Genomic DNA, 25,714 nt, shown 5'->3' with positions numbered 1-25,714 from the left:
TACACTAGCTGGTCAGTGCATGCCCTGAGTATGCGTCCTGGTAATACATCTGGCCCTGCAGCCTTGCGAATATTAACTTGTTTAAAGGTCTTACTCACATCTGCTATGGCGAGCGTGATCACACAGTTGTCCGGAACAGCTGGTGCTCTCAAGCATGGTTGTGTTGCTTGCCTCGAAGTGAGCATTGAAGGCATTTAGCTCGTCTGGCAGTGTGTGACTTGGTTTCCCTTTGTAATCTGTGATAGTTTGCAAGCCCTGCCACATTTGACAAGTGTCAGAGCCGGTGTAGTAGCATTTGATCTTATTGATGCTGTATTGATGCTTTGCCTGTTTGATGGTTCGTTGGGGGGCATAGCGGGATTTCTTTTGAGAGTCAGCTGTCAGAGCAGCTTACCGATTGCTGCTGCTGTACACAGCCCATCTGTAAATAGCCCATCCAACCAACTACCTACCTCATCCCCATATTTGTTTTTGTTTTTCTGCTCTTTTGCACACCAGTATTTCTACTTACACATCCTCATCTGCACATCTATCACTCCAGTGTAAATTGCTAAATTGTAATTACTTTGCCACTATTGGCCAATTTATTGCCGTACCTCCTTACTTCATTTGCACACAAATGTATACAGATTTTTCTATTGTGTTATTGACTGTACGTTTGTTTATCCCATGTGTAACTCTGTGTTGTGTTTGTCGCACTGCTTTGCTTTATCTTGGCCAGGTCGCAGTTGTAAATGAGAACTTGTTCTCAACTGGCCTACCTGGTTAAATAAAGGTGAAATATAAAAATTGTTTAAAACACTCAGGTCAAATGAATACTTTATTATCATTCTTTGTTTCCAAGTTTACAGTTAGTTCTCAGTTTTGATGACTCTCTCTCTCCTCATCTACAGACCTTCCCTCTCCGGCCATGAGGGAGCGCCCTCCAGGTTGTAAAACGGTGTTTGTGGGCGGTCTGCCAGAGAATGCCACCGAGGCACTCATCGTGGAGGTGTTTGGCCAGTGTGGTGACATCATCGCCATCCGCAAGAGCAAGAAGAACTTCTGCCACATCCGATTCGCTGAAGAGTTCACTGTAGACAGAGCCCTCTTCTTATGTGGTACGCTTCCGATGTTTCCTATTAAACATCATGCTGTGTTGTGAAATAAATACAACCCGTTTCCAGTCAGAGACCTTAACTATGCTGGTTAATGAGAAAACGACTAGGTGTGTTGTGGAATAAATGTCCCCTCTCCTGAGTCAGACCATCACTATGCAGGTCAATGAGAAGACAACTAGAGGTGTAGTGGAATACATGTCTTCGATACCCTTACTATTGAGGTGACAATAGCAGAGGTGTAGTTAAATAAATAGAGTTCTGAATGGAGGAAATTAATCACCAGTACCAGTCCCATTAGTCATGTGACAATAGAGGGTGTTTTGTTGTCTAATCTCCTTTTTCCAGCTACTAGACTCCAGCCACATCTTACATCTCTCTCTTTTCTAAAGCTACTAGACTCCAGCCACATCTTAAATCTCTCTCTTTTCTAAAGCTACTAGATTCCAGCCACATCTTACATCTCTCTCTTTTCTAAAGCTATTAGACTCCAGCCACATCTTAAACCTCTCTCTTTTCTAAAGCTACTAGACTCCAGCCACATCTTACATCTCTCTCTTTTCTAAAGCTACTAGACTCCAGCCACATCTTAAATTTCTCTATTTTCTAAAGCTATTAGACTCCAGCCACATCTTAAATCTCTCTCTTTCCTAAAGCTACTAGACTCCAGCCACATCTTGCATCTCTCTCTTTTCTAAAGCTACTAGACTCCAGCCACATCTTGCATCTCTCTCTTTTCTAAAGCTACTAGACTCCAGCCACATCTTACATCTCTCTCTTTTCTAAAGCTACTAGACTCCAGCCACGTCTTAAATCTCTCTCTGTATGCAAACTGAAGGACATATATCACAGCCCCACAAAACGCAGAGAGGAGGCAGAAGTAAACTGGAAGCCCACGCTAATTTCTCCCTTTTGGCAGAGACTGGAGAGATAGAAACAGAGAGTGAGAGCAACAGAAAGATAGAGCGGGAGAGACACCAGAAAGAGAGAAAGAGAAACAGATAGGAGTGGCAGAGAGAGAGGAAAGAAGAATTAGAGAAAGGAGGGAAAAGGAAAGAGGAGCAATTAGCAATTTCTATTATGTCACTAGAGGAGCAATTCGACTCTTTAAGTCTCCTCTATAAATTAGTATAGAGAGAGCAGAGTCATTTCCTACTCCAACTCAGCAAAGCTACTTTAGCTGGGATGCAGCTGTGACAGAGGATCAAACAGATTAAAAATAGGGACAGGGATGGAGAGACAGGTGGATGGACAGATCGTGTTAACCCAAATAGAGGATGTCAGGCATCAAGATAGAGATGCAGGTGACTGACAGAAAGTGGGGTGTGTATTTCCCGCATTTTACTGCCCTGCTCCTGTTCGTTTAACAGAGTGAAATGTCACTGTGATGTTACCACCTGGTTCTAACTCTCTCCCCTCCTCCCTCCCCCTTTGCTCTCGCTCCCCCCTCCTCCCCAGGCTACCGTATGCGTCTGGGCTCCAGTACAGACAAGAAGGACACAGGGCGGCTCCATGTGGATTTTGCCCAAGCCAGAGATGACCTGTATGAGTGGGAGTGTCGTCAGCGCTTGTATGCCAGAGAGGAGAGGCACCGCAGGAGGATGGAGGAGGACCGTTTCAGACCCCCCTCTCCTCCACTCATCGTCCATTACTCAGACCACGAGTGTAGTCAGCTGGGGGACAAGATTAAAGGTGGGGCTCCACGACTTATCGAAGAGTATCCCTTTAATGTGTTTGATTGATGCGTGCATGCATGCGTTTGTGCGTATGTATTTATATGTGTTTGTGCGTATGTATTCCCTGCTACTGTAATCTGCTGTAGTACAAAAAGATCCCCTCCCACAACTTGTACTACCTTAAAGATGTCTGAATGTGAGGATTCCAGTGGAAAGTAGGTCAACATCATGTTTTGTGAATTAGTGATGAGGTTAGCAAAGACAGTTAGCCTCGCTGCTGTCTTAGCCCAAACACCTTGACATGTTCTCCGTTAACTGTTTCACAGCGAGAGCAGTAACATTTCAACTGCGGATGTTGTGAATGTGGCTTCTCTACTTTCAGTTGAGCTGTGAAGCTGCTAGATGTGAACATTTGTGACAGCCAGGCAGGAGCCGGATGTTTTAGTATCTACACATCTCTTCAACACATCCCGCTGCTCTTACTGTGTTTGTGCATTGACTCTTAGGGACCTCGTCAAAGTGTGTTATTTTGATAAGCCTCTTAGCTCCCTAGACGTGTAGATGCATTGTATGACATTGAAGGTGATAATTATGTTCATCAGATGCCACAGACTCACAGTTAAACACTGATTCAGTCCAAATATGAATAATCTATGGGCCCTGGTCATTGTCAGTGATTGACTAGTATTGATACCTACTGAGAATGTGTATTAATAATGGAACTGTAGTTACCAGGAAGGACTAGTGACTGTCGAGGGCCTGGAAATCTAAATAATTCTATAATATAGAGTAACACCTCAGCAAGTTCTAGTTATGACACATTCATTTCTGACACCTTGATTCAATATCGAAAGCAGCGATGGATTCTTTAAGCAAATCATTCGCAGAAGTGTGTGTATGTGTGGGGGGGGGGGGGGGTCCGTGTTTGCGGGGGAGGCTTCTGTGGGCTTCATCTTAAATCAATTAAAAAGGCTTCCAGCTGCTCAATCTGTTTTAGTATGTGTGTGTTAGAGAGTGAGTGAGTGATTTGTATTTTCTCTCATACCCTCTCGTCCCCTCCTTGTGTTGAGTTAGAGGATCCTTTATTAGGTAACTAATAAGCACTAACCAAATGTAATGTAATGAGCACCAGTGTCCTTAGTGGTGCCTGGAGAAATGGCTATAGTCAGAAACAAAAGAGTGATCAAATTAAGATCTTACATCTGTACACTCTGGATGACATGAATCATAAATCCCATATTGGTCTTTCACAGTCAGGCCAACCCAAGCTGCACTGTGCAAGTAGGCTAATAGTAGGCATACTAGGCTGTCAACTGAGTACGAAATTCACAGGTTTCAGATTTTCAACAAATCAAATTGGTTTTCGCTCTAAAGTCACACGTTATTCATAGAAAAACAACAATTGGATGTTCTAAGTCCACAACAATGCTTAAACCACATCAGGAGACCACTTGAGGCCTGGGGAAATTATAATTTTCAATTCATCTGTGCAGGCACCTAACACTGTTTGGTTAGCAGTGTTTCTGTAGCGTTTGCAAAACAAATTCCCACTGGATTGATGCAAATAATCGTGATATAATTTTGCCAGGTAGGTATAGGTTAATTTTTAGCTAGTTAACATTTCATTTTCGGAAAGCCTTTCCATTTACCAGAAGACGGTTAGGCCTGTCATTAGCGTCACTATATTTTTCTTGTTCCTTAATTGTTTGAAACCTGGACGTTTTACTTCATGTTATGAGGAATGTCTGACCTTGCTTCAAAGTAGCCTGTAGCCAAAATCCCACCATAGAAACGTGGAGGCAATTATTTTATAAAGACTTTCTCATTTGCGCTTTCCTGTTCTATTGGTTTTCAAACTTTCTTTGTCTAGCAGCCAAAGGCATTATCCTGGTCATATTAACAACCCGTGATAGTTATTGCGTCATGTCAATGAAACCTCATTTTAGAGCTGTGTTTTCCCACGAATTGCATTTTGGAACATTTTAGCGTAGGCCTACCGCTGTGTGCACATTGCAGCGCTTAAAATGTGAAGAAATAATAGTTTAGCGACATTTGAAGCGAAACATTATGTTCTGTTCCATCAGCCATATTAAATGATACGGCGTGTACCTCCAGTACGCTACTTTGATACGCATCGTGGGGGATTAAAATGTGAGTATATGCAATTCCCACTGAAAATAAAGTGAGTATACGGTGTATTTCTGTGTATATCCTCCATTACACCACTGAGTGTCATTAACAATGAAAATCAATAACTCTCTTGACATCACCTCATCAGTCTACGACCCAAAAATGAATAATGCAAAACAACCACTGTTGTTCATACAAAGGCATTTGAAACATGATATTTATTCCATTCATTCACTGCCCTCTAGTTAACATTCAGAGCAGTACTGGAGAAACGCCAAGAAGCTGTGGTGCCATTTAGAATGAATTTGAGAGATTTCATTAAAGATATCACTATTCTTTCTCCTCTCCTGTCTCCCCTCCTTCCCTATCCTCCCCTCCGTTCCTCTCCTCTCCTGATATCAGCTTTGGGATGAATTAATACGCTTTTTTCTCTAATGAACTGTGACACGTCAAGGTCTCCACGGAAATGGTTTGGTCTGCAAACACTGTGACTCCCTGCTTCTCTGCTATCTCTGTGGCGCCTCTCCTCTCAGTTCACTGTCAGGCCTTGATACATAGGACAGAATAACTTTCAAACCATCCCACTGAATTATTTGTTATTTCATGCAGAAATTCATGTTCTAATTCTGAATTCTATGTTTCAAACCACAAATGGATTCTTACCCCTAACCCTAACATAATTTTTTTTTTTTTACCCCTAACAAATCTAGCTACTGACCCTAACCTTTAGTTTGACTTTAATAACCCCGTCCTCTCCTCAGATGAGGCAGCGTTTGCGGAGGCGGTGCGCGTGCTGCTGACCTGGGTGGAACGCGGCGAGGTGAACCGGCGTAACGCCAACAACTTCTATTCCATGATCCAGTCGTCCAACAGCCACATCCGCCAGCTGATGAGTCAAAAGGCCACCCACGAGAAGGAGATGGAGGAAGCCAAGGACAAGTTCAAGAGCGCCCTCTCTGGCATCCTGGCACAATGTGAGTACACACTAGACTGACATCACACACCCACATACAGAGGGAAAGAGAACCATGTCTCACGTCAGGGTCAACATCAAACCACGCCTTGCGTTCTCTTGAGGCAACGTCACATTGTCCCTGTAAAAGTTCCCCATACTCAAGTGATTTTCATGTCACAAGTTCACTTGTCCTATTATTACAGGTTAGTGCTCCATACACTCGGGACATTAACAGAAATTGTATTTTCTGAAAACACACACACACAGCAGGGCACAAACATAGCACTTCTGAAGACCCCCTTTATGGGAATACTCTTTGAAGAAGTAGATTTGGAGCAGTTTGGCTGCTAAAGGCCAGTGATGGCAGCAATAACACTGAACAGGTTATTTAGGGAGCTGTTAGCTATCTTTCTTAGCACATCATCATTAAACCCAGAGTGGCCATCTCTCTAGCTCCGTCTCCCAATCTCCTCTCTCTCCATCTTTATTGTCTTTCTCCCAGCTTCCCTCTCCCTCACTCTCTCTTTCTCTCTCTGTCTCTCCACCTCTCCATCTCCTAGTGGTTGACACCTCTGACACCTCTGTCTGAGGAGAGCAGCTGTATGGCAGATTCACTAATGAGGCTTTTAGGAGCTAATCTCACGGTCGACTCCTGTAGAGCTGACCCTAGGTCAGTCAGAACCATTAGACTACCCAGGTCAGCCAGAGACATTCAGATAGTTCCTGGGTCAGTCAGACATTCAGGTAGTACCAGTACCTGGGTCAGTCAGAGACATTCAAGTAGTACCAGTACCTGGGTCAGTCAGAACCATTAGACTACCTGGGTCAGCCAGAAACATTCAGATATTACCAGTACCTGGGTCAGTCAGAGACATTCAGATAGTACCAGTACCTGGGTCAGCCAGAGACATTCAGGTAGTACCAGTACCTGGGTCAGTCAGAGACATTCAGGTAGTACCAGTACCTGGGTCAGCCAGAGACAGTCAGATAGTACCAGTACCTGGGTCAGTCAGAACCATTAGACTACCTGGGTCAATCAGATACATTCAGATAGTACCAGTACCTGGGTCAGCCAGAGACATTCAGATAGTACCAGTACCTGGGTCAGTCAGAACCATTAGACTACCTGGGTCAGTCAGATACATTCAGATAGTACCAGTACCTGGGTCAGCCAGAGACATTCAGATAGTACCAGTACCTGGGTCAGCCAGAGACATTCAGATAGTACCAGTACCTGGGTCAGCCAGAGACATGCAGATAGTTCCAGTACCTGGGTCAGCCAGAGACATTCAGATATGTGCTCTTTTTTTTTTACCTTTATTTAACCAGGTAGGCCAGTTGAGAACAAGTTCTCATTTACAACTGCGACCTGGCCAAGATAAAGCAAAGCAGTTTGACACATACAACAACACAGAGTTACACATGGAGTAAACAAACATACAGTCAATAATACAGTAGAAAAGGTCTATATACAGTGTGTGCAAATGTGATTGACTATCGAGGATCGCTATGGGGCGCAATCGGGCGATGTAGGCTTGTACACAATTGCCCATCCTTGTTTTAGGAACGTCAGGCAGGATTTAGGCTACCAACTGCCTAGCCAGTTGTAGCTCAATCTTGGGTGCAATGATCATGTTCCCGCACTGACTGACTGTGTGGAGGCTCATTGATTTAACTTTACGCTAGCCTACATGATACACTAGTAAAGTAATAAAATATATAGCTGTCGGCTATATTAGCCATGACTTACCGTTCTTTGTGCAGCTTCAAATGTCGAACAAAGTTGAAAATTGTTGCGCCTCCGTCTGTAATTTTCTTCCTGCATGTTTTGCAAGTTGCAATCAATTTTTTGTTGATACAGCGCTGTCTTTATATCCTAAAATAATAATTTTGGGTATCATCTTTCCAAGGGCTCAATCTGAATTCACCTGCCGACGTTCCTCTGCACTGCCACGCACAATTTGATTGGCTGCTGTCCGATTCCAACTTTAATCTGTTAAATGAAGAGTTGATGCGCTGCACACTTTTTTTAATAGCATCATTTTTTATATTTGGGCTTGGGGAGGGTATCGAGTCAGAAGGCTCAAGTCCAAGTCAAGTCACGAGTCATTGGTGTTAAAGTCAAAGTCGAGTCCAAGTCATCATATTTGTGACTCGAGTCTGACTCGAGTCCAAGTCATGTGACTCGAGTCCACACCTCTGGTATCATCACCCCATCCATATTATCATTCTGAGCGCCAACTAGGGAACTCATTTAGCTTGAGGCGGGACTACCCTGGGGCATGTTGGGTAGTCTACAGATGTAACTCTTGTTTGTCAGCCGTTCAGCTGTAACTCCTGTGCTTCGAAAGACAACATCCCAAAGGGAGCAGACATAGTTTTATTAACCTGCTTTAACCTTCTCTGTGGCAGTCTCTCTGTATCCCACAGCTGTGACAGGCGTGACACTAAGAACCAAGGATATAACACACTCCCATACCTGCCGGGGGGGAATAGAGATATCCATGTCTGAGGTTGCAGGAAACCTGTGATGGGCGGAGCTACCTTGCACAAGGACTATATGAACTCAGTCGAGTGATCATTGAATGGCGAGGATCTGTCATTGGGCCTGTGAAATATTGATATCACATACAGTAACTTGTGTACTAAGTACTCTTTCTATTGTAGGATTCATGAAACCTCCGCTTCAATGACTCTTGCTTTTGAATATGATTGACGCCAACGCAGTCGCCACAGATAGACATAACGATAATCACATAGACGTAACAATCATCACAGAGAGACAGACATATAAACATAACAATCATCAGAGATAATGAAACAAGTAACAAAGAAACACCTATGATTTAATAACTCTTCAGCCACTCAATGCACTCTAAATTCTTACAAAAAGCATGCTGTTGTATACCTCTTGTCTGTTAAACTAGTATTTAGGAGCAATGTTTATTTGATGAGAAAGAAGGTACGTTTGTTTTTGGCCCCCCCATGTACAGTATCTTGTGCTGCATGTAGAAATAGTCCAGTGTAATCTCCCCCAGAGGTCTAACACAAACTCCTCTAGTTAACGTTAGCCTGTTAGTCAGTGGACAGCTGATCTGAAGCAACCCACAGCCATATCATCAAAGTAAGTAGCACCTCTCTACATGAAAACAAATGGAAGCAATTAAATGAGTCATATCGAAGATTGAAAAGGCCAAAAGGGAAAATGTATAGCTGACCTGATTCACAACTGCCAATGCTAAGAGCATGCATGAGTTCAGATATCTTTGGTGGTACACCACCTACAGTAAATACAGTGATGTATTTGAAAGAACAAAGTGGGTCTCTCTCTTTGTTCTCTTTTAAAGTCCACCCTCCTCCATCACAATAATCCATACAAACACTTATTTCTATTCAGGAGTTTGTCTGCGGTTTCACCCTTACAAATGTCAACACGGACTTTGGTGTCCTGGGAGGCAGGGATACACCGTCGTTCTGTGAACAAAGCCACTTCCATATTTACCAGGCTTTATCACAGCTGCACATTTGAATACAGAGACATGTTGTTTCCAAATGTAATATAATTCAATATCACATATTCCTCCATTTGGCATTTGGTTGTTGTCACCTTGAATGGAATGGTTACTTTAAAAAGCCTGCTAAGAAGCAGGTTATTCAAACAGGGGATGTGTCCCAAAATGGCACCCTATTCCCTATATAGTGCACTGCTTTTGGCCAGAGTCCTGCTTCGTAATTCACTCAGGATGATCTTCATAGACGATGACAATCATTTCACAGCTACATTGGGATCTGCGTCCATCGTGTTTGTTGGATTTCAGTTGGTCTTTAATGCCACTGCATATTTAATCTACAAGATAAACCTCGTTGACAGATAGTTAATGGCCTCACTTAGAAATGAGGGCACAACTCTATCTGGAGTCCTACAAATAACAACAAAGAGCATACACTTATCCATCAGCTATCTCTCTGACTCTGACTCAGACACACACACACCCATAAAAGTCGAGGCCACAACCTACACTTTGCTCTCCCCTGCCTTCCCTGTCAATCTCCTCCATCAAATGAAGGATTCCGAGAAGCCACTACTGATCTAGACACGTACCTCTCACTCCACCCTTTCTTCCCTCTCTACCTCCCTCCCTGCCAAGGCCACAACTCCCCCCCTGGGATCATTAAGACCCCTTTGGCACAAAGAGAAACCCTTAACATGACCTGTTCCGATGTAAAGCTGTGGTAAAGCTGTGGAAGCTATTCATGCTTCCACATTGGACTTCACAGAGTGGAAAGCTGACCGGTTCTTTAATATTGTACATTGTGAGTTGTTGAACATTTATGTCACTATGTCTTGTGTGGGTACTCTGTCTGGACAATCTGTGACTATGCTGCATTATATCAACAGGTGAGTAAATTGGTCATTCTGACACGCACACACCCAACCATACACATATACACTACACACACACATTAATTATGAGAAACAAAAAGTGTTATGACAATTAGTACATTCTCACAATCTCTAGCTTAATCTATTTTCACCTATTGAGTAATTTTCTCCATTGACATGGGTTCACACACTGAATGTGTTTTTGTAACTAATCTGAGGCTGGTTGTTAATACCAGGCCCAGCTGTCAATCACAGGAGTGATTAGGAGGGTGTGTTGAACAGACACATGTCTTCCAGCAGGCCTTCCTGCTTCTTCTCTTACACCAGCCCTGAATAAAAGCTGTCATCTTACTCAGGCTCAGGGATATGACCGCTCAGCCCTTCTATCTAACCCACAATAAGGACAGTAATGAGGAGAGCCAAGTTGTATCCCAAATTGCAGCTTGTTCCGGTGCACTACTTTTGACCAGAGGCCTATGGGCACTGCGTAGGGGATAGGTTGCCATTTGAGACACAGCCACAGTACAGAAACAGGCTTTAGACACAGAGGCAGCCTTTGATTATGGCATTCAGAGCGTCTGAGAGTCGTAGAAGATGAGAGGTGTTGTGGTAATTAAAAACAGGAGAGGCTTTAGACGAAAAGAGGGTTTCAGTTAATGGTAGAGACTTTACTTTGATCTCTTGATAAGATCTCTGTCCCTTCAGAGAATTCCCTTGTTTTACAGTCAATCTCTACTGAGTCTGTATCACTGAGGAGGAGAGGAGAGAAAGAGGACCAGAGAGAGAGTGTGTGTGTGTGTGTGTGTGTGTGTGTGTGTGTGTGTGTGTGTGTGTGTGTGTGTGTGTGTGTGTGTGTGTGTGTGTGTGTGTGTGTGTGTGTGTGTGTGTGTGTGTGTGTGTGTGTGTGTGTGTGTGTGTGTGTGTGTGTGTGTGTGTGCAAGCGTGTGTGCAAGCGTGTGTGCAAGCGTGTGTGTGCAAGCAAGCGTGTGTGTGCAAGCAAGCGTGTGTGCAAGCAAGCGTGTGTGTGCAAGCGTGTGTGTGCAAGCAAGTGTGTGAGGCCATGGTCACGGCAGGGGTGTGTGTGAATAGAGCAGGAGCCTGCTGCTAGCCGTCTGATCTTCCTGTTGCATTTTTAGGACGGGCTCTCTGTGACCACCTCGAGGCGGGGTGACTCGCGACTCTGACCCAGAGCTGTACTATACTGTATAGAACAGAAAAGAACAGTAAAATCACATAAACATACAGTAAGGTGTCTTCCTACCTGATTCCACTTTCTCACTCCTCTGCTCCTTCCCACCCGCCCTCTCTCTCTCTGGACGGTAACTGGCCCCTGCATCCCCCGCCACAGTTGAGCAGATTGTGTCTGTATTCCACGCTGCTTCCAAACAAAAGGCATGGGACCATTTCTCCAAAGCTCAACGCAAGAACCTGGACGTGTGGCGCAAGCAAGCAGAGGTTGGTCCTTTTACTTTTTCTACAATTACTTAAGTATTCTATTCATTTGGTGAAGTGCAGTATAGACTCCATATTATTGTGTCCTTTATGTGAACAATATGTAAACATCCCCATCTCTCCAGTATTCCAGCCTCCAACTACATTTCGTGAAATTCATGGTGTTGTCTTGGCAGGATGATTTGTGTTGGAGTATTAAAAGCAAACACTAGCTTTAAAACAAGGCTTAACATTAGCATTAGCTTAATTGAAATGGTAAAAAGAACTGGTCCTAAAATGTAACCATGTGGTATTCTTTAAGTATTATAAAGGAACTGAGATTGTAGAACATCAACATTAAGTACTAGCCTAAGAGGTAAATACTAGAGCTAGCCTAATAAACGCAGGATGAAGGCTAGGCTACACCTAGTCTCTCTACTTAGTTCAGTCCCAGAGTGGGAGCTCCGGTCAGGACCAGGTACAGGCTACTCACCCCTCTCTCCTCTGAAGGGAGTCCAGTCCGGTGAGTGCTCAGTCTCACTGCCAGGAACAGGTAACGGTAGACTCACCCTTTAGCTCAACCACAGTACACGGGATCTTTTTTTCACGTAACACTTCAAAACACACTTATATTTCCTTTATTTTATTACTCTCTGACTGTGCTTTCATCCAATAGGTGAACAAATAACCTACTTTAATGTTTTGTTTGGTGTAAAATGTAGGTCGTGCTCAGATTTGTTCTCTATTTTCTTTGTTGTGTCCAACAAATTAATTAATTACCACAAACACGTTTCCCTCTTTAATGGAGGGTGTTCAAGTGTGGCGCCGCTGTCATTTCAGGGCCAAACGGGTAAGTTTGATCTGGGTATAAATCTCTGAGGCCACCCGTGTGTAAACAGCAGATGTGGTGTGTAATTAACAGCCTAATCTCTGTCTCACAGTGACACTGACACGGTCACCATGGATTTCACAGCCTGGAGACGGTGTAGCTCTTCTATGGAGATCCTAGTGCAGGAGATAGATTACAAACTAGTGGAACATATGCATTACAAACTGTTGATGCACGGTGGCAGTGTATAGGTGTTCTGTAAAGTGAGAATCATTTTTATGTGCAGGTCATGTGTAACTGACGGTATACAATTGGATAGGTTGGTAGCTGTGTGTTTGGGTGTGTGTATATCATGATGGACTCATTCAGAGGTGTAGCTGGTATGTCTTGATCTCAGACTGTAGAGACTCTTCTGCTCTAAAGGTAGGTGTGAGGTGGTGTTTGTAGACTAGTGACATCACTCCTCACTAAGCAGAAAATTACAATTTAAGCCTAATTTATACCTTGCGTATATACGCAACACAATAACCCAAGTTCATTATTGCAGGGTTGCACTTGTCGGTGTACGTTTGCTACATAACTATGCAGGACCACGGTTTTGCATAGGTAATTGTAGTTCTTGTGTTTGGTACTGACTAGGATAAAAAATTAGGCTTAATATACATAAACATGACATTGCCTTTTTATTTTTCACAGCACGGAGCTAAAACATCCCTACACACATCTCAATGAAGCTCTATGTGAATATTAATGTATTAAAAACACACAGTTACAGTATAATACAGTACAATCCCCTGCAGAGCTGTTAAAATGCTAATGACACCAGGAATAGAACTCTGGAGAGTTAACAACTCATACTGAGAACTGGAAGTGCCTCTTTGTGTATAGATGCATATTAACACTCTACTGTTGGCGGTGAATATTCAGTTATTGTGATCCAGCAACACTATTCCCTACAGAATCATAAACATGCGTATGGTGATAACTGGAACTGAGCTCTTAACACAGATGTATCACCTTCTGTTGTAAGAGTAGATGGCTTCATATACTACTGTCAATGGACATCTCTGTCATCACCAGGGCCAATCTTCTATTGTTCTACTGGACATGATCTCTGTCGTCACAAGGGCCAATCTTCTACTGTTCTACTGGACATAATCTCTGTCATCACCAGGGCCAATCTTCTACTGTTCTACTGGACATAATCTCTGTCGTCACCAGGGCCAATCTTCTACTGTTCTACTGGACATAATCTCTGTCGTCACAAGGGCCAATCTTCTACTGTTCTATTGGACATAATCTCTGACGTCACAAGGGCCAATCTTCTATTGTTCTACTGATTTTGTCAGACCTTGAGTCTCAGAGATCAAGTCCTTAGAGGAATATTAGAGCTCTCTTATTGGGAGTTTATTTATTTATAGACAATGTCTTTCAATGCAGAAAGACTGTTGTGGCATGTGTGTCACTGTGCTGTAAATGGATAACAGTGATGTCACACAGTAATCCAGCAAAAATATTCAAAAATTTCCCCAAAATTCCTAGATTTCCTAGATTTCCTGTTTATTCCATACTGATTCCAGGAATCTTCCAACCAGGATTTCTGGAAAATCTGGGAATTTTGGGAAGTATTTTCCCACCCTACAGGAGTGTCTTTATTGAAGGTCTGTTCTGTATTTGTCAGACAACAGGATGCACAGAAAAGCAGGACTGAAAGATTGCAGAAGTTTCACTGTCAGTCTGACACAATCACAACAAACATCTGCTAACTTCCATCTATTCATTTATCCATTTTCCTCCTCACACAGTCAATCATCCATTTACCTTATTTATCCATGTACCTATTCAGATCCAGCCATGTATCTATCCATCTATCCATTCCACGAAATGGGTGCCTTTTGCTTCCCTTTGATATTTTAAGTAGAAATGATGCACCGATATTGAATTTCAAAAGCTTGTTATTTTAAATTAAGTGCACATATACACCACATGGATAATTTAATACATCTGATTTTTTATATGAATAAAGGATTAAGTAAGGGTTTTCTCTCTTTTTGGTCTATTTACACGTCAACCCTCTTCGCTCAATTAATTTTAGGAAAACTTTATTAGATGAAACTTTCATTATGTGTGAAACATGTATCATTCTTCATTTCGTGAACACCATGTGGTCCCATGCTCTTCACCGCATGAGGAGTAATGGCCAATTTTCACCTTAAACCTCAACCTTGTTAAAAAGGCTCCACAGTAACTTAATCAGTTTGATATTATATATCAGTTCATTTGTAAAAGGGATACTTGATCAATGAGAACATTTTGGATTTATCTCAAACATGCCTTTAAATAATATACTGAAAAAAATATGAATGCAACATTGAACAATTTCAATGATTTTATTGAGTTTACAGCTCATATGGAAATCAGTCATTTGATATAAATTAATTAGGCCCTAATCTATGGATTTTACATGACTGAGAATACAGATGTGCATCTGTTGGTCACAGATACACTGTATATACAAACGTATGTGGACACCCCTTCAAATTAGTGGATTCGGCTATTTCAGCCACACCCGTTGCTGACAGGTGTATAAAACACAGCCTTGCAATCTCCTATAGACAAGCATTGGCAGTAGAATGGCCTTACTGAAGAGCTCAGTGACTTTCAATGTGGCACTGTCATAGGATGCCACCTTTCCAACAAGTCAGTTTGTCCAATTTATGCCCTGCTAGAGCTGCTCCAGTCAACTGTAAGTGCTGTTATTGTGAAATCAAACTTTATTTGCCACATGCGCCGAATACAACAAGTGTAGACTTTACCGTGAAATGCTTACTTGCAAGCCCTTAACCAACAGTGCAGTTCAACACTTTACATGTCGGGTTTATCTTTTTATTCAGTGTAGTTACGCAGTTGCGTAAGTGTCTGTGACAGGGTTGACAGTGTGCAGATAAAATGCTCTTAGTTCATAGGATTTTAATGCATGTGATGGGGGAAAGTGTTTTTCCATAGGCTAAACATATCCTACATGCAATTGAATGTTGAACGAAAATATATTTGAAAGTTAATTTCTGTCCATAGGCACCTATTATGTGGAACAACCCAACACATCTATCCATCTCTCAACTACACATATTTGTCTTCTGGTACAGGGTTTCCCAACTGATGGCCGGCGGGTTTTATTTTGCCCCCATATTTTCTGAGCCAAAAAGTTGGATTTTTGTAATTTTCATTGTTGCACCAGGAAATCAGCTCCAAGTGATTTTAATTGTGGAAATCTGTTCCCAAGTATTCCCACTCATAATAGAGTGACACGCGATCGTATACAAATGTAAGCAAGGTGTAACGATACTCTAAATCTTCCTCCTCCTCAGACGAGGAGAGGAGAGAGGGATCTGAAGACCAATGTGCAGCGAGGTACGATGACATAACTGATATTTATTAAACAAGACGAAGACGAAACGAAATACACTTGATAAACTACAAAATAACAAACACGACGTAGACAGACCTGAACATGGACTTACATATAACGTGAAGAACGCACGAACAGGTACACGACTACAAACAAACGCTACAGTCCCGTGTGGCACGAACATACATACAGACACAGGAGACAACCACCCACGACAAACAATGTGAAACAACCTCCCTATGTATGTCTCTCAATCAGAGGAAAACGAAAACACCTGCCTCTGATTGAGAGCCATACAAGGTCAATTAAACCTGACACTTAACATAGAACAAACAACACAGACTGCCCACCCATCTCACGTCCTGACCCACTAAACACAACAATACAAAAAGAAAACAAGGTCAGGAACGTGACACAAGGTTTGAATGATCTGTTTGGCATTCTTGCGTCGTCTACAACATATTTGTAATTATGTTCCGGCCCCCGACCGTCCGCTCAAGAAAAAATTGGCCAACAGCTGAATTTGTGCCGCATGCTCATTCTTTCTACTCACTGCACAGACACAATAACTTTAAGCAACGCAACTAGGGCTGTGGTGGTCATAACATTTTGTCAGCCGGTTATTGTCATACATAAGACTGCCGGTCTCATTGTAATTGACCGTTAGTCAACATAAACACGTTTAGTATCTCCAGGCCTCCACTCATTCAAGCTGATGCGTAGCTTTGTGATATGTACATTTTTAAAAAGTCTAAATAAATTGAATATACACCATCACAATAAATCCATTATTTATTTTTGTCAGGTCTGAAGAAACATGATATGAAAAAAAAATATTTCAGAAGAAGAGAATATGAGTAACTGTATGTTTTCTGGCTATGCTCCATGTCTGTTCGTTTAGCTGACAAGATATGCTTATAAGTCCCACGCCATTATTTTATATAATATGATTTTATAGGAAGAATGTAATTGAACTTAGCTGAATAAAATAGAAATATATATATTTTTCTGCGTATGCAGTGTCAATGTTGAGCATAAAAGTGATCATTTGAAACAGGTCCTATTTTCTAGATTTACAGTTATTTGGCAACTTTAGTTGCGAATGATGCAATCCTTAGAATGTCTTAGAAATTGAAAAGTATATGGGCTACATGATGCTATTGATGATTTGAGAAAGTAGCAACAAAAGCTTGCTCTCTGTTCCTTGACTTAGGCTGCTCAGCTGTCCTCTGCACAGCTGAACCCCCCCCCCTTCCATTTGTTTTGTACACTTGTACACTGTTGCTACTCGCTGTTTATTATCTATGCATAGTCACTTCATCCCTACCTACATGTACAAATTACCTCTAACCTGTACCCCCGCACACTGACTCGGTACTGGTACCCCCTGTATATAGCCTCATTATTGTTATGTTATTCTGTTACTTTTTATAATTTTTGACCTTAGTTTATTTGGTAAATCTATATTTTTAAACTCTTCTTGAACAGCACTGTTGGTTAAGGGCATGTAAGTAAGCATTTTCACAGTAAGCTCAACACTTGTACTCGGTGCATGTGACAAATAAAGTTTGATTGAGTTTTGAAGGAGCGTGCAATTGGCATGCTGACTGCAGGCACGTCCACCAGAGCTGTTGCCAAAGAATTTAATATACATTTCTCTAAGCCGCCTCCAACATTGTTTTAGAGAATTTGGCAGTACGTTCAACTGGCCTCACAACCTTAGACCACGTGTAACCACACCAGCCCAGGACCTCCACATCCAGCCAGCTGATGAAACTGTGGGTTTGCACAACCGAAGAATATCTGCACAAACTGTCAGAAAGCGTCTCAGGGAAGCTCATCTGCATGCTCGTAGTCCTCACCAGGGTCTTGACCTGACTGCAGTTCCGCGTCGTAACCAACTTCAGTGGGCAAATGCTAACCTTCGATGGACCACTGGCATGCTGGAGAAGTATGCTCTTCATGGATGAATACCGGTTTCAACTTTATCGAGCAGATGGCAGACAGTGTTTATGGCGTCGTGTGGGCAAGCGGTTTGCTGATGTCAACGTTGTGAACAGAGTGGTGCTGGTGTGGTTATGGTATGGGCATGCATAAGCTACGGACAACGAACACAATTGCATTTTATTGATGTCAATTTGAATGCACAGAAATACTGTGATTAGATTCATCCGCCGCCATCACCTCAAAATTTCAGCATTACGATGCACGGCCAACATTGCAAGGATCTCTACACAATTCTTGGAATCTGTAAATGGCCCAGTTCTTCCATGGTCTGCCTACTCAGACATGTCACCCATTGAGCACATTTGGGATGCTCTGGATCGGCGTGTACGACAACGTGTTCCAGTTCCTGCCAATATCCAGCAACTTCGCCCAGCCATTGAAGCGGAGTGGGACAACTTTCCACAGGCCTGTCACGAGAATTTTCAATCACAATGATAATAACTAACAATCAATAGCTTTGACCAATCCCAGAGGTTTGTAAGACCATGGGTTTAATAATAATTAGGCAAAGACTCAGTTTATGCAAAAGGTTAGTACAGTTTATTCACGAGAGCGCTCTGAAATCAAAAATACAAACACAGTCTTTATAACACACACACAAACAAGTTCAAATCTTAAGCTACGCCTTGCTCAGACAGTCTGTGTTTTTCCACTACACAGATACATTGTTTCTTTAATCTGCAACATGTTTCATAATCTTCTGCAAGTCTAACAGTTTCTCCCCTCCGCGGGTGGAGACAGAATGTCCTGTAAGGAACACAGTAGTACAACTTGTCTGTCGATAGCTCCTCTTATCATTTGTTTCCCACTTGCAACCTTCTTACATACTAAAAAGGAACAAAAGGTCCTTGTTCCAATTCTGACTAAAACTACACACATCATCAGATTATAGTTTTATGGTTCTTATAAATTTCATACAATTATATGGTTTCAGGGTGGAATATTTTAATCATTACCTTTAAGCATATAATTCCCTTATCAAGGACACAATTAACAGCTTGATCAACTCTATGTGAAGGAGATGTGTTACGCTGCATCAGGCAAAAGGTGGTCACACCAGATGCTAACAGGTTTTCTGATCCACGGCGCTACTTTTTTTTTTACATACAGTATTGGTGACCAAAAGATGCATATCTGTATTCTCAGTCGTGAAATCCATAGATTAGGGCCTAATGAGTTCATGTCCATTGGAGTGTAGCTTGTAGCAGTGTAACTTGATCTGATGGAATGGCTTGTCCGGCACTTTGTAAAAACCAAGAGTGCATTGAGTGAATGTTGGAAGGAGATCCTGGTTCCTTTCTAAACATAGCAATGTGAATGCACACAGGACTCGGACCACAAAATAGGTGAAGTGAAGTGAAAAAAGAGTTGAGTCCACATTCAAAGGCAAAGGATTGAGATCGGTTCTTTTAAAGAGGACTATGTGTAAACACACCCTAAGGGGAAGTTCACCCTACTCTGAGCTAGACACAGCCAACAGCACAGTGGCTACAGCAGTATGCTTATAGGACAATTATATCAGTACAGTTATACTCAATACAGTATAGGACATACATTACATGCAGGCTGCTGCTCTCTGCTATCTGCTGTCCCATCAGTGCAGCAGAGGGAGAACTCAGTCCTGCTCTGAGACCTGTCATCATGTCTTATCTCATCTCCACTCCTCATGTTCTCTGTGTATCGCTCTGTGTAGAAGCTGCCTTTAGGTACAGCTCTAGGATCAGCTCACCCTCTCAATATCCTAAACGTACCGATATAGATGGAAAGCAAATCTGAACCTTAAATCAGTTTGCACGGGCAACATCAACCACTGTGCGTGTGTGCGTGCGTGTCTGTGAGCTTTCAAGTGTATGTACTGTATGTATCTATCTGAATGTGTATGTGTGTTTGAGCCATGTCTGCAGCCAGGCTACCCAGGAGGAGTTTGTTCAGAAGGAACATTGTCATAATCCTGTTTTGTTGTGTTGTTTTGTTTCCCTCCAGGAGATCAGAAACATGCAGAATGAAGAGCTGATGGGTATCAGACGAGAGGAGGAAATGGAGATGTCTGACGATGACATGGAGGATACACACAACCCTGACGAATCAGGTACACACACACTACACACACTCCTGATAGAAAATCTAACATTAACAACACACACCACACACACTTTTGGGATATGGCTCCTTCCTTTTCTTCTTAGTTGTAGAATAGATCTGTAGCACAGCCCTCTGTCTCAGTGTCATCCGCTCATTCACTCTCTAAATGGACAAATTAGGTTGGAGAGGAGACCATGCAGAGACAATATAATGGGCTTCTCCAGACTGAGTGTGTACGCGTGTGTACTTGTAGAACTGTGTGTGCGTGTGTGCCACTCTAATTGGGGATGCTCACAGCTGGAACGGTGTGTGTGTGCGCGCATACTTGTACACTTAAGTGTGTGTCTGTGAGAGAGAGAGATAGAGAGAGAGTGTGCACGGCTGGTAGACACTCTGAGACAACTATCAATCATCCAGTAAGCCCTTCTCTAAAGCACCTGTATGGCAAAATAACAGGTCATATATCAATATGGCGCAGGGGTGACAAACATATCGCCTACGGGTCCAATACAGTGGGGGATTAGCTCACCAAATCCCCCCACTGCTAAACATTTTTCCAGAGGATACACTGAGCTAATAATCATTGAAATGAAAACTAGACCGTCAGGGAGCATAGAAAATACCAAAAACGACAGATTGAGGAATATTATTTGTACATTTTGACGGAAATATAACACATTTTCAGTTGACGACTGAATGCGGCCCCCTGCGCCAAATTAGATTGACACCCCTGATGTACACGGAGTGCACAAAATATTAGGAACACCTTCTTGCCCTCAGAACATTGACTCTACAAGATGTCGAAAGCGTTCCACAGGGATGCTGGCCCATGTTGACTCCAATGCTTCCAACAATTGTCAAGTTGGCGGGATGTCCTTTGGGTGGTGGACCATTCTTGGTACACACACGGGAAAATGTTGGTCATGAAAGACTCAGCAGCGTTGTTCTTCTTGACACACTCAAACCGGTGCGCCTGATACCAACTACCATACCCCGTTCAAAGGCACTTACAGTTCATTCAAAAAGTATTCATTCCCCTTGACTTATTCCACATTTTGTTGTTACAGCCTGAATTCAAAATGGATTCAATATTTTGTTCTCAACCGGGGGTGCCTCAGCTAGCTCGTTGGGCTTCCCCACCTTAGCTGGCTCGAGAAGTCTTCTTGCCTCGGTGGGCTAAGCAGGCTCCCACCCCACATCATGCTTCAGCTCTCCTTCTCTGGTGCTCGATGGCGCCAGGCTGCCCTTCATTACGCACACCTGTCACCATCATTACGTGCATTAGCGTTCACTGGACTCACCTGGACTCCTTCACTTTGTTGATTGCCTTCCCTATTTCTGTCTTCTCCCCCGTTTGTTCCCTGTGTCAGCAGTCCAGACGCTGTCCTGTCATGTTCCATGTCCGTTGATGATTAAATGTTCACTTCCTGTAATTGCTTCTCGTCTACCAGCGTCGATCTTTACAGAAAGGTGAATTCATCTCCCAGTGTCTGGTGGAAAGCAGACTGAACCAGGTTTTTCCTCTAGGATTTTGCCTGTGCTTAGCTCCGTTCTGTATCTTTTTTTCCTGAAATACTCCCCAGTCCTTAATGATTACAAGCATACCCATAATATGATGCTGCCAACACTATGCTTAAAATATGGAGAGTGGTGTTCAGTAATGTGTTGTATTGGATTTTCCCCTAACATAAAGCTTTGTATTAAGGACAAAAGTAAATTAATTTGCCACATTTTTTGCAGTATTACTTTAGTGCCTTGTTGCACACGGTGTCATGACGTGACTCTTATTTATCGAATAATTACCTACTATGTTTGTTCGTGGATTAAATTAATCATGTAACAATTAACTCATCAGGAATTTGGGGCACAACGGGAGAAGTTGTTTACCGAGGTACCGTCTCCCGAATTAACTCAAGAATATACAGTTGAAGTCAGAAGTTTACATACACTTAGGTTGGAGTCATTAAAACTCATTTTTAAACCACTCCACAAATTTCTTGTTAACAAATTATAGTTTTGGCATGTCGGTTAGGACATCTACTTTGTGCATGACACAAGTCATTTTTCCAACAATTGTTTACAGACAGATTATTTCACTATCACAATTCCAGTGGGACAGAAGTTTACATACAAGTTGACTGTGCCTTTAAACAGCTTGGAAAATTCCAGAAAATGATGGCATGGCTTCAGAAGCTTCTGATAGGTTAATTGACATAATTTGAGTCAATTGGAGGTGTACCTGTGGATGTATTTCAAGGCCTACCTTCAAACCCAGTGCCTCTTTGCTTGACATAATGGGAAAATCTATAGAAGTTAGCCAAAACCTCAGAAAGAAATTGTAGACCTCCGCAAGTCTGGGTAATCTTTGGGAGCAATTTCCAAACGACTAAAGGTACCACGTTCATCTGTACAAACAATAGTACGCAAGTATAAACACTATGGGACCACGCAGCCGTCATACCGCTCAGGAAGAAGCCATGTTCTGTCTCCTAGAGATGAACGTACTTTGGTGCGAAAAGTGCAAATCAATCCCAGAACAACAGCAAAGGACCTTGTGAAGATGCTGGAGGAAACAGGTACAAAAGTATCTATATCCCCAGCAAAACAGTAAAATGCCCTCTGGTCTGATGAAACAAAAATGTAACTGTTTGGCCATAATGACCATTGTTATGTTTAGAGAAAAAAGGGGGAGGCTTGCAAGCCGAAGAACACCATCCCAACCGTGAAGCACGGGGTTGGCAGCATCATGTTGTGGGGATGCTTTGCTTCAGGAGGGACTGGTGCACTTCACAAAATAGATGGCATCATGCGGTGGGAAAATTATGTGGATATTTTGAAGCAACATCTCAAGACATCAGTCAGGAAGTTAAAACATGGTCGCAAATGGGTCTTCCAGATGGACAATGACCCCAAGCATACTTCCAAAGTTGTGGCAAAATGGCTTAAGGACAACTAAGTCAAGGTATTGGAGTGGCCATCACAAAGCCCTGACCTCAACCTATAGACATTTTGTGGGCAGAACTGAAAAAGCGTGTGCGAGCAAGGAGGCCTACAAACCTGACTCAGTTACACCAGCTCTGTCAGGAGGAATTGGACAAAATGCAGCCAACTTATTGTGGGAAGCTTGTGGAAGGCTACCAGAAATACTAATTGAGTGTATGTAATCTTCTGACCCACTGGGAATGTGATGAAAGAAATAAAATATGAAATAAATCACTCTCTCTGCTATTATTCTGACATTTCACATTCAGGAATTGTGAAAAACTGAGATTAAATGTATTTGGCTCAGGTGTATGTAAACTTCTGACTTCAACTGTATGGTTATCGATAACAGTCACTAATTGATCATTTCCTCATATCAGTCTCATTCTGAACGTCGCAGACTTCGTGAATATGCACAAACGCGAGTCTTTCTAGTCATTCCGTACCACACAAATTGATTTGATTATTTATTTACTAACAAACTAAATGATTACACAGGATACACACACACGGTATAGATTATTGATTAGAAACTTAATAAGGTTAGACAACAATATGACACTTGTTACACAAGATGGAGAGTTAAAGAGAGAGAGAAAGCAAGAGAGAAAGAGAAGCAACACTTGTATACCCTCACAGTAACCCTAATACCTGCCCCGAATGCCGCTCTTTTGTGTAAGAAGTAATGCATGTGTTTACGTGTTGAATGTCTTTGTCGGGTATCTCTGTTGGGCCCACGCTTTCGTGGAAATGGTTCCGCTTTGTGAGAAGGGTTTCGATTGGGCCTTCTTCTTCGGATGGCCTTCTCCTTCATTCGCAGGTGTAAGTCTCTGATTGTCCACAAGAGTTTACTTGCACTCATTCTGGAAGAGTGGTCTTCTGAGGACAGCTAATCAACCGTTTCGATGATCTGCAAACAGGTGATGAGAGCAGTGTAGACAACGATGATTTGAAGAGAATAACCGGATGATCCTACTTAAATTAACTTTCTTAGATACAGTACTTAGAACAGCTACTCAACCGTAGCATTGATTGTTAGAGGTTAGTTTGTCTTCTTCAACCTCGTATGTTAATTCTTAACTTTTATACCCTCTGTAAAAAGGGGGTGTTTTCGTCATGCTGACACACTCTCTGAGCTCCCTGGGGCCTGGCTAGTTACTAGGCAAAGTATCCTAATTACTATGATGCCGTTAGAGAACTAAAATCACAATCCTATCGACAAAAAAAAGTTCTCTTCATCCTTGATATTTTCTACACCACGTAAAGGATGTAAACCTGATATGCACAGTGTAAAAGCTCAAGTTACAATGTTTTCGTTATAACGTCTTTATTTAATTTTTAATGACATCAAAAAATAGACGTTCATTTTCCATATTCCGTCTCTCATCATTCCCAACATTCGGGTGCTGAAATGTATTGTCCAGGGTTCATTGTTTGATGTTGAAGTTTTGGGCGGCAAACTCTTCTGTAACAAAAAGACATTCCATTCAACCATACTAGAGACCAGAAAGGAGTCATCTGCTGCATTACAATTTACAATCGACGTGAGGTGTCATAAAACCACCACATCAATCCCTCCCCCCCTCTGCGGGTGAGAGGGTTCTGTAGACGCTGATCCACTGTCCTGATCTTTGGAAATGCTCACCCAGAAGCGGCGCTCCTAGTGGCCGGGGACTTTAATGCAGGCAAGCTTAAATCAGTTTTACCAAATCTTTCCCAGCATGTCACTGTGGCTTCTGTGCAACCAGGGGGAAAAAAATCCTAGACCACCTTTACTCCACACAGAGATGCATACAAAGCTCTCCCCCACCCTCCATTTGGCAAATCTGACCATAATTCTATCCTCCTGATTCCTGCTTACAAGCAAAAACTAAAGCAGGAAGTACCAGTGACTCGCTCAATACAGAAGTGGTCAGATGACGCGGATGCTACACTACAGGACTATTTTGCAAACACAGGCTGGAATATTTTCTGGGATTCATCCAATGGCATTGAGGAATACACCACCTCAGTCATCGGCTTCATCAATAAGTGCATCTAAACAGTGACTGTACGTACATATCCCGACCAGAAGCCATGGATTACAGGCAACAACCGCATCGAGCTAAAGGCTAGAGCTGCCACTTTCAAGGAGCGGGAGACTGATCCGGAAGCTTATAAGAAATCCCGCTATCCCCTCAGACGAACCATCAATCAAGCAAAGCGTCAATACAGGATTAAGATTGAATACTGCTACACCGGCTCTGATGCTCGTCGGATGTGGCAGGGCTTGGAAACTATTACGGACTACAAAGGGAAACCCAGACGTGAGCTGCCCAGTGACGCGAGCCTACCAGACGAGCTAAATGCCTTTTATGCTCGCTTCAAGGCAAGCAACACTGAAGCATGCACGAGAGCACCATCTGTTCTGGATGACTGTGTGATAACGCTCTTGGTAGCCGATGTGAACAAAACCTTTAAACAGGTCAACATTCACAACGCTGCTGGGCCAGACGGATTACCAGGACGTGTACTCAAAGCATGCGTGGACCAACTGTCAAGTGTCTTCACTGACATTTTCAACCTCTCCCTGACCGAGTCTGTAATACCTACTTGTTTCAAGCACACCACCATAGTCCCTGTGCCCAAGGAAGCGAAGCTAACCTGCCTAAATGATTACCGCCCCGTGGAACTCACGTCGGTAGCCATGAAGTGCTTTGAAAGGCTGGTCATGGCTCACATCAACAGCATCC

General features: G+C 42.6%; 1 protein-coding gene across 4 annotated transcripts in view; it reads left to right on the top strand.

Annotated features, from left to right (window-relative positions):
• Positions 1-25,714, top strand: part of LOC139581091 (ecto-NOX disulfide-thiol exchanger 2-like) — a 253,420-nt gene that overhangs the window by 196,676 nt on the left and 31,030 nt on the right. For all 4 annotated transcript variants that reach the window (XM_071410477.1, XM_071410476.1, XM_071410479.1 and 1 more), the window contains exons 5-9: positions 894-1,100; positions 2,556-2,789; positions 5,665-5,877; positions 11,591-11,697; positions 19,902-20,007. In XM_071410477.1, coding sequence (XP_071266578.1) covers positions 894-1,100; positions 2,556-2,789; positions 5,665-5,877; positions 11,591-11,697; positions 19,902-20,007 — 867 coding nt within the window. The remainder of the gene's footprint in view (positions 1-893; positions 1,101-2,555; positions 2,790-5,664; positions 5,878-11,590; positions 11,698-19,901; positions 20,008-25,714) is intronic.

This window comes from Salvelinus alpinus, chromosome 7 (genome assembly GCF_045679555.1).
Source record: "Salvelinus alpinus chromosome 7, SLU_Salpinus.1, whole genome shotgun sequence".
NCBI classification, from domain to species: Eukaryota; Metazoa; Chordata; class Actinopteri; order Salmoniformes; family Salmonidae; genus Salvelinus; species Salvelinus alpinus.
The sequence above is the reverse complement of the archived record's forward strand: the minus strand, read 5'-3'. Positions and strand labels throughout refer to the sequence as shown.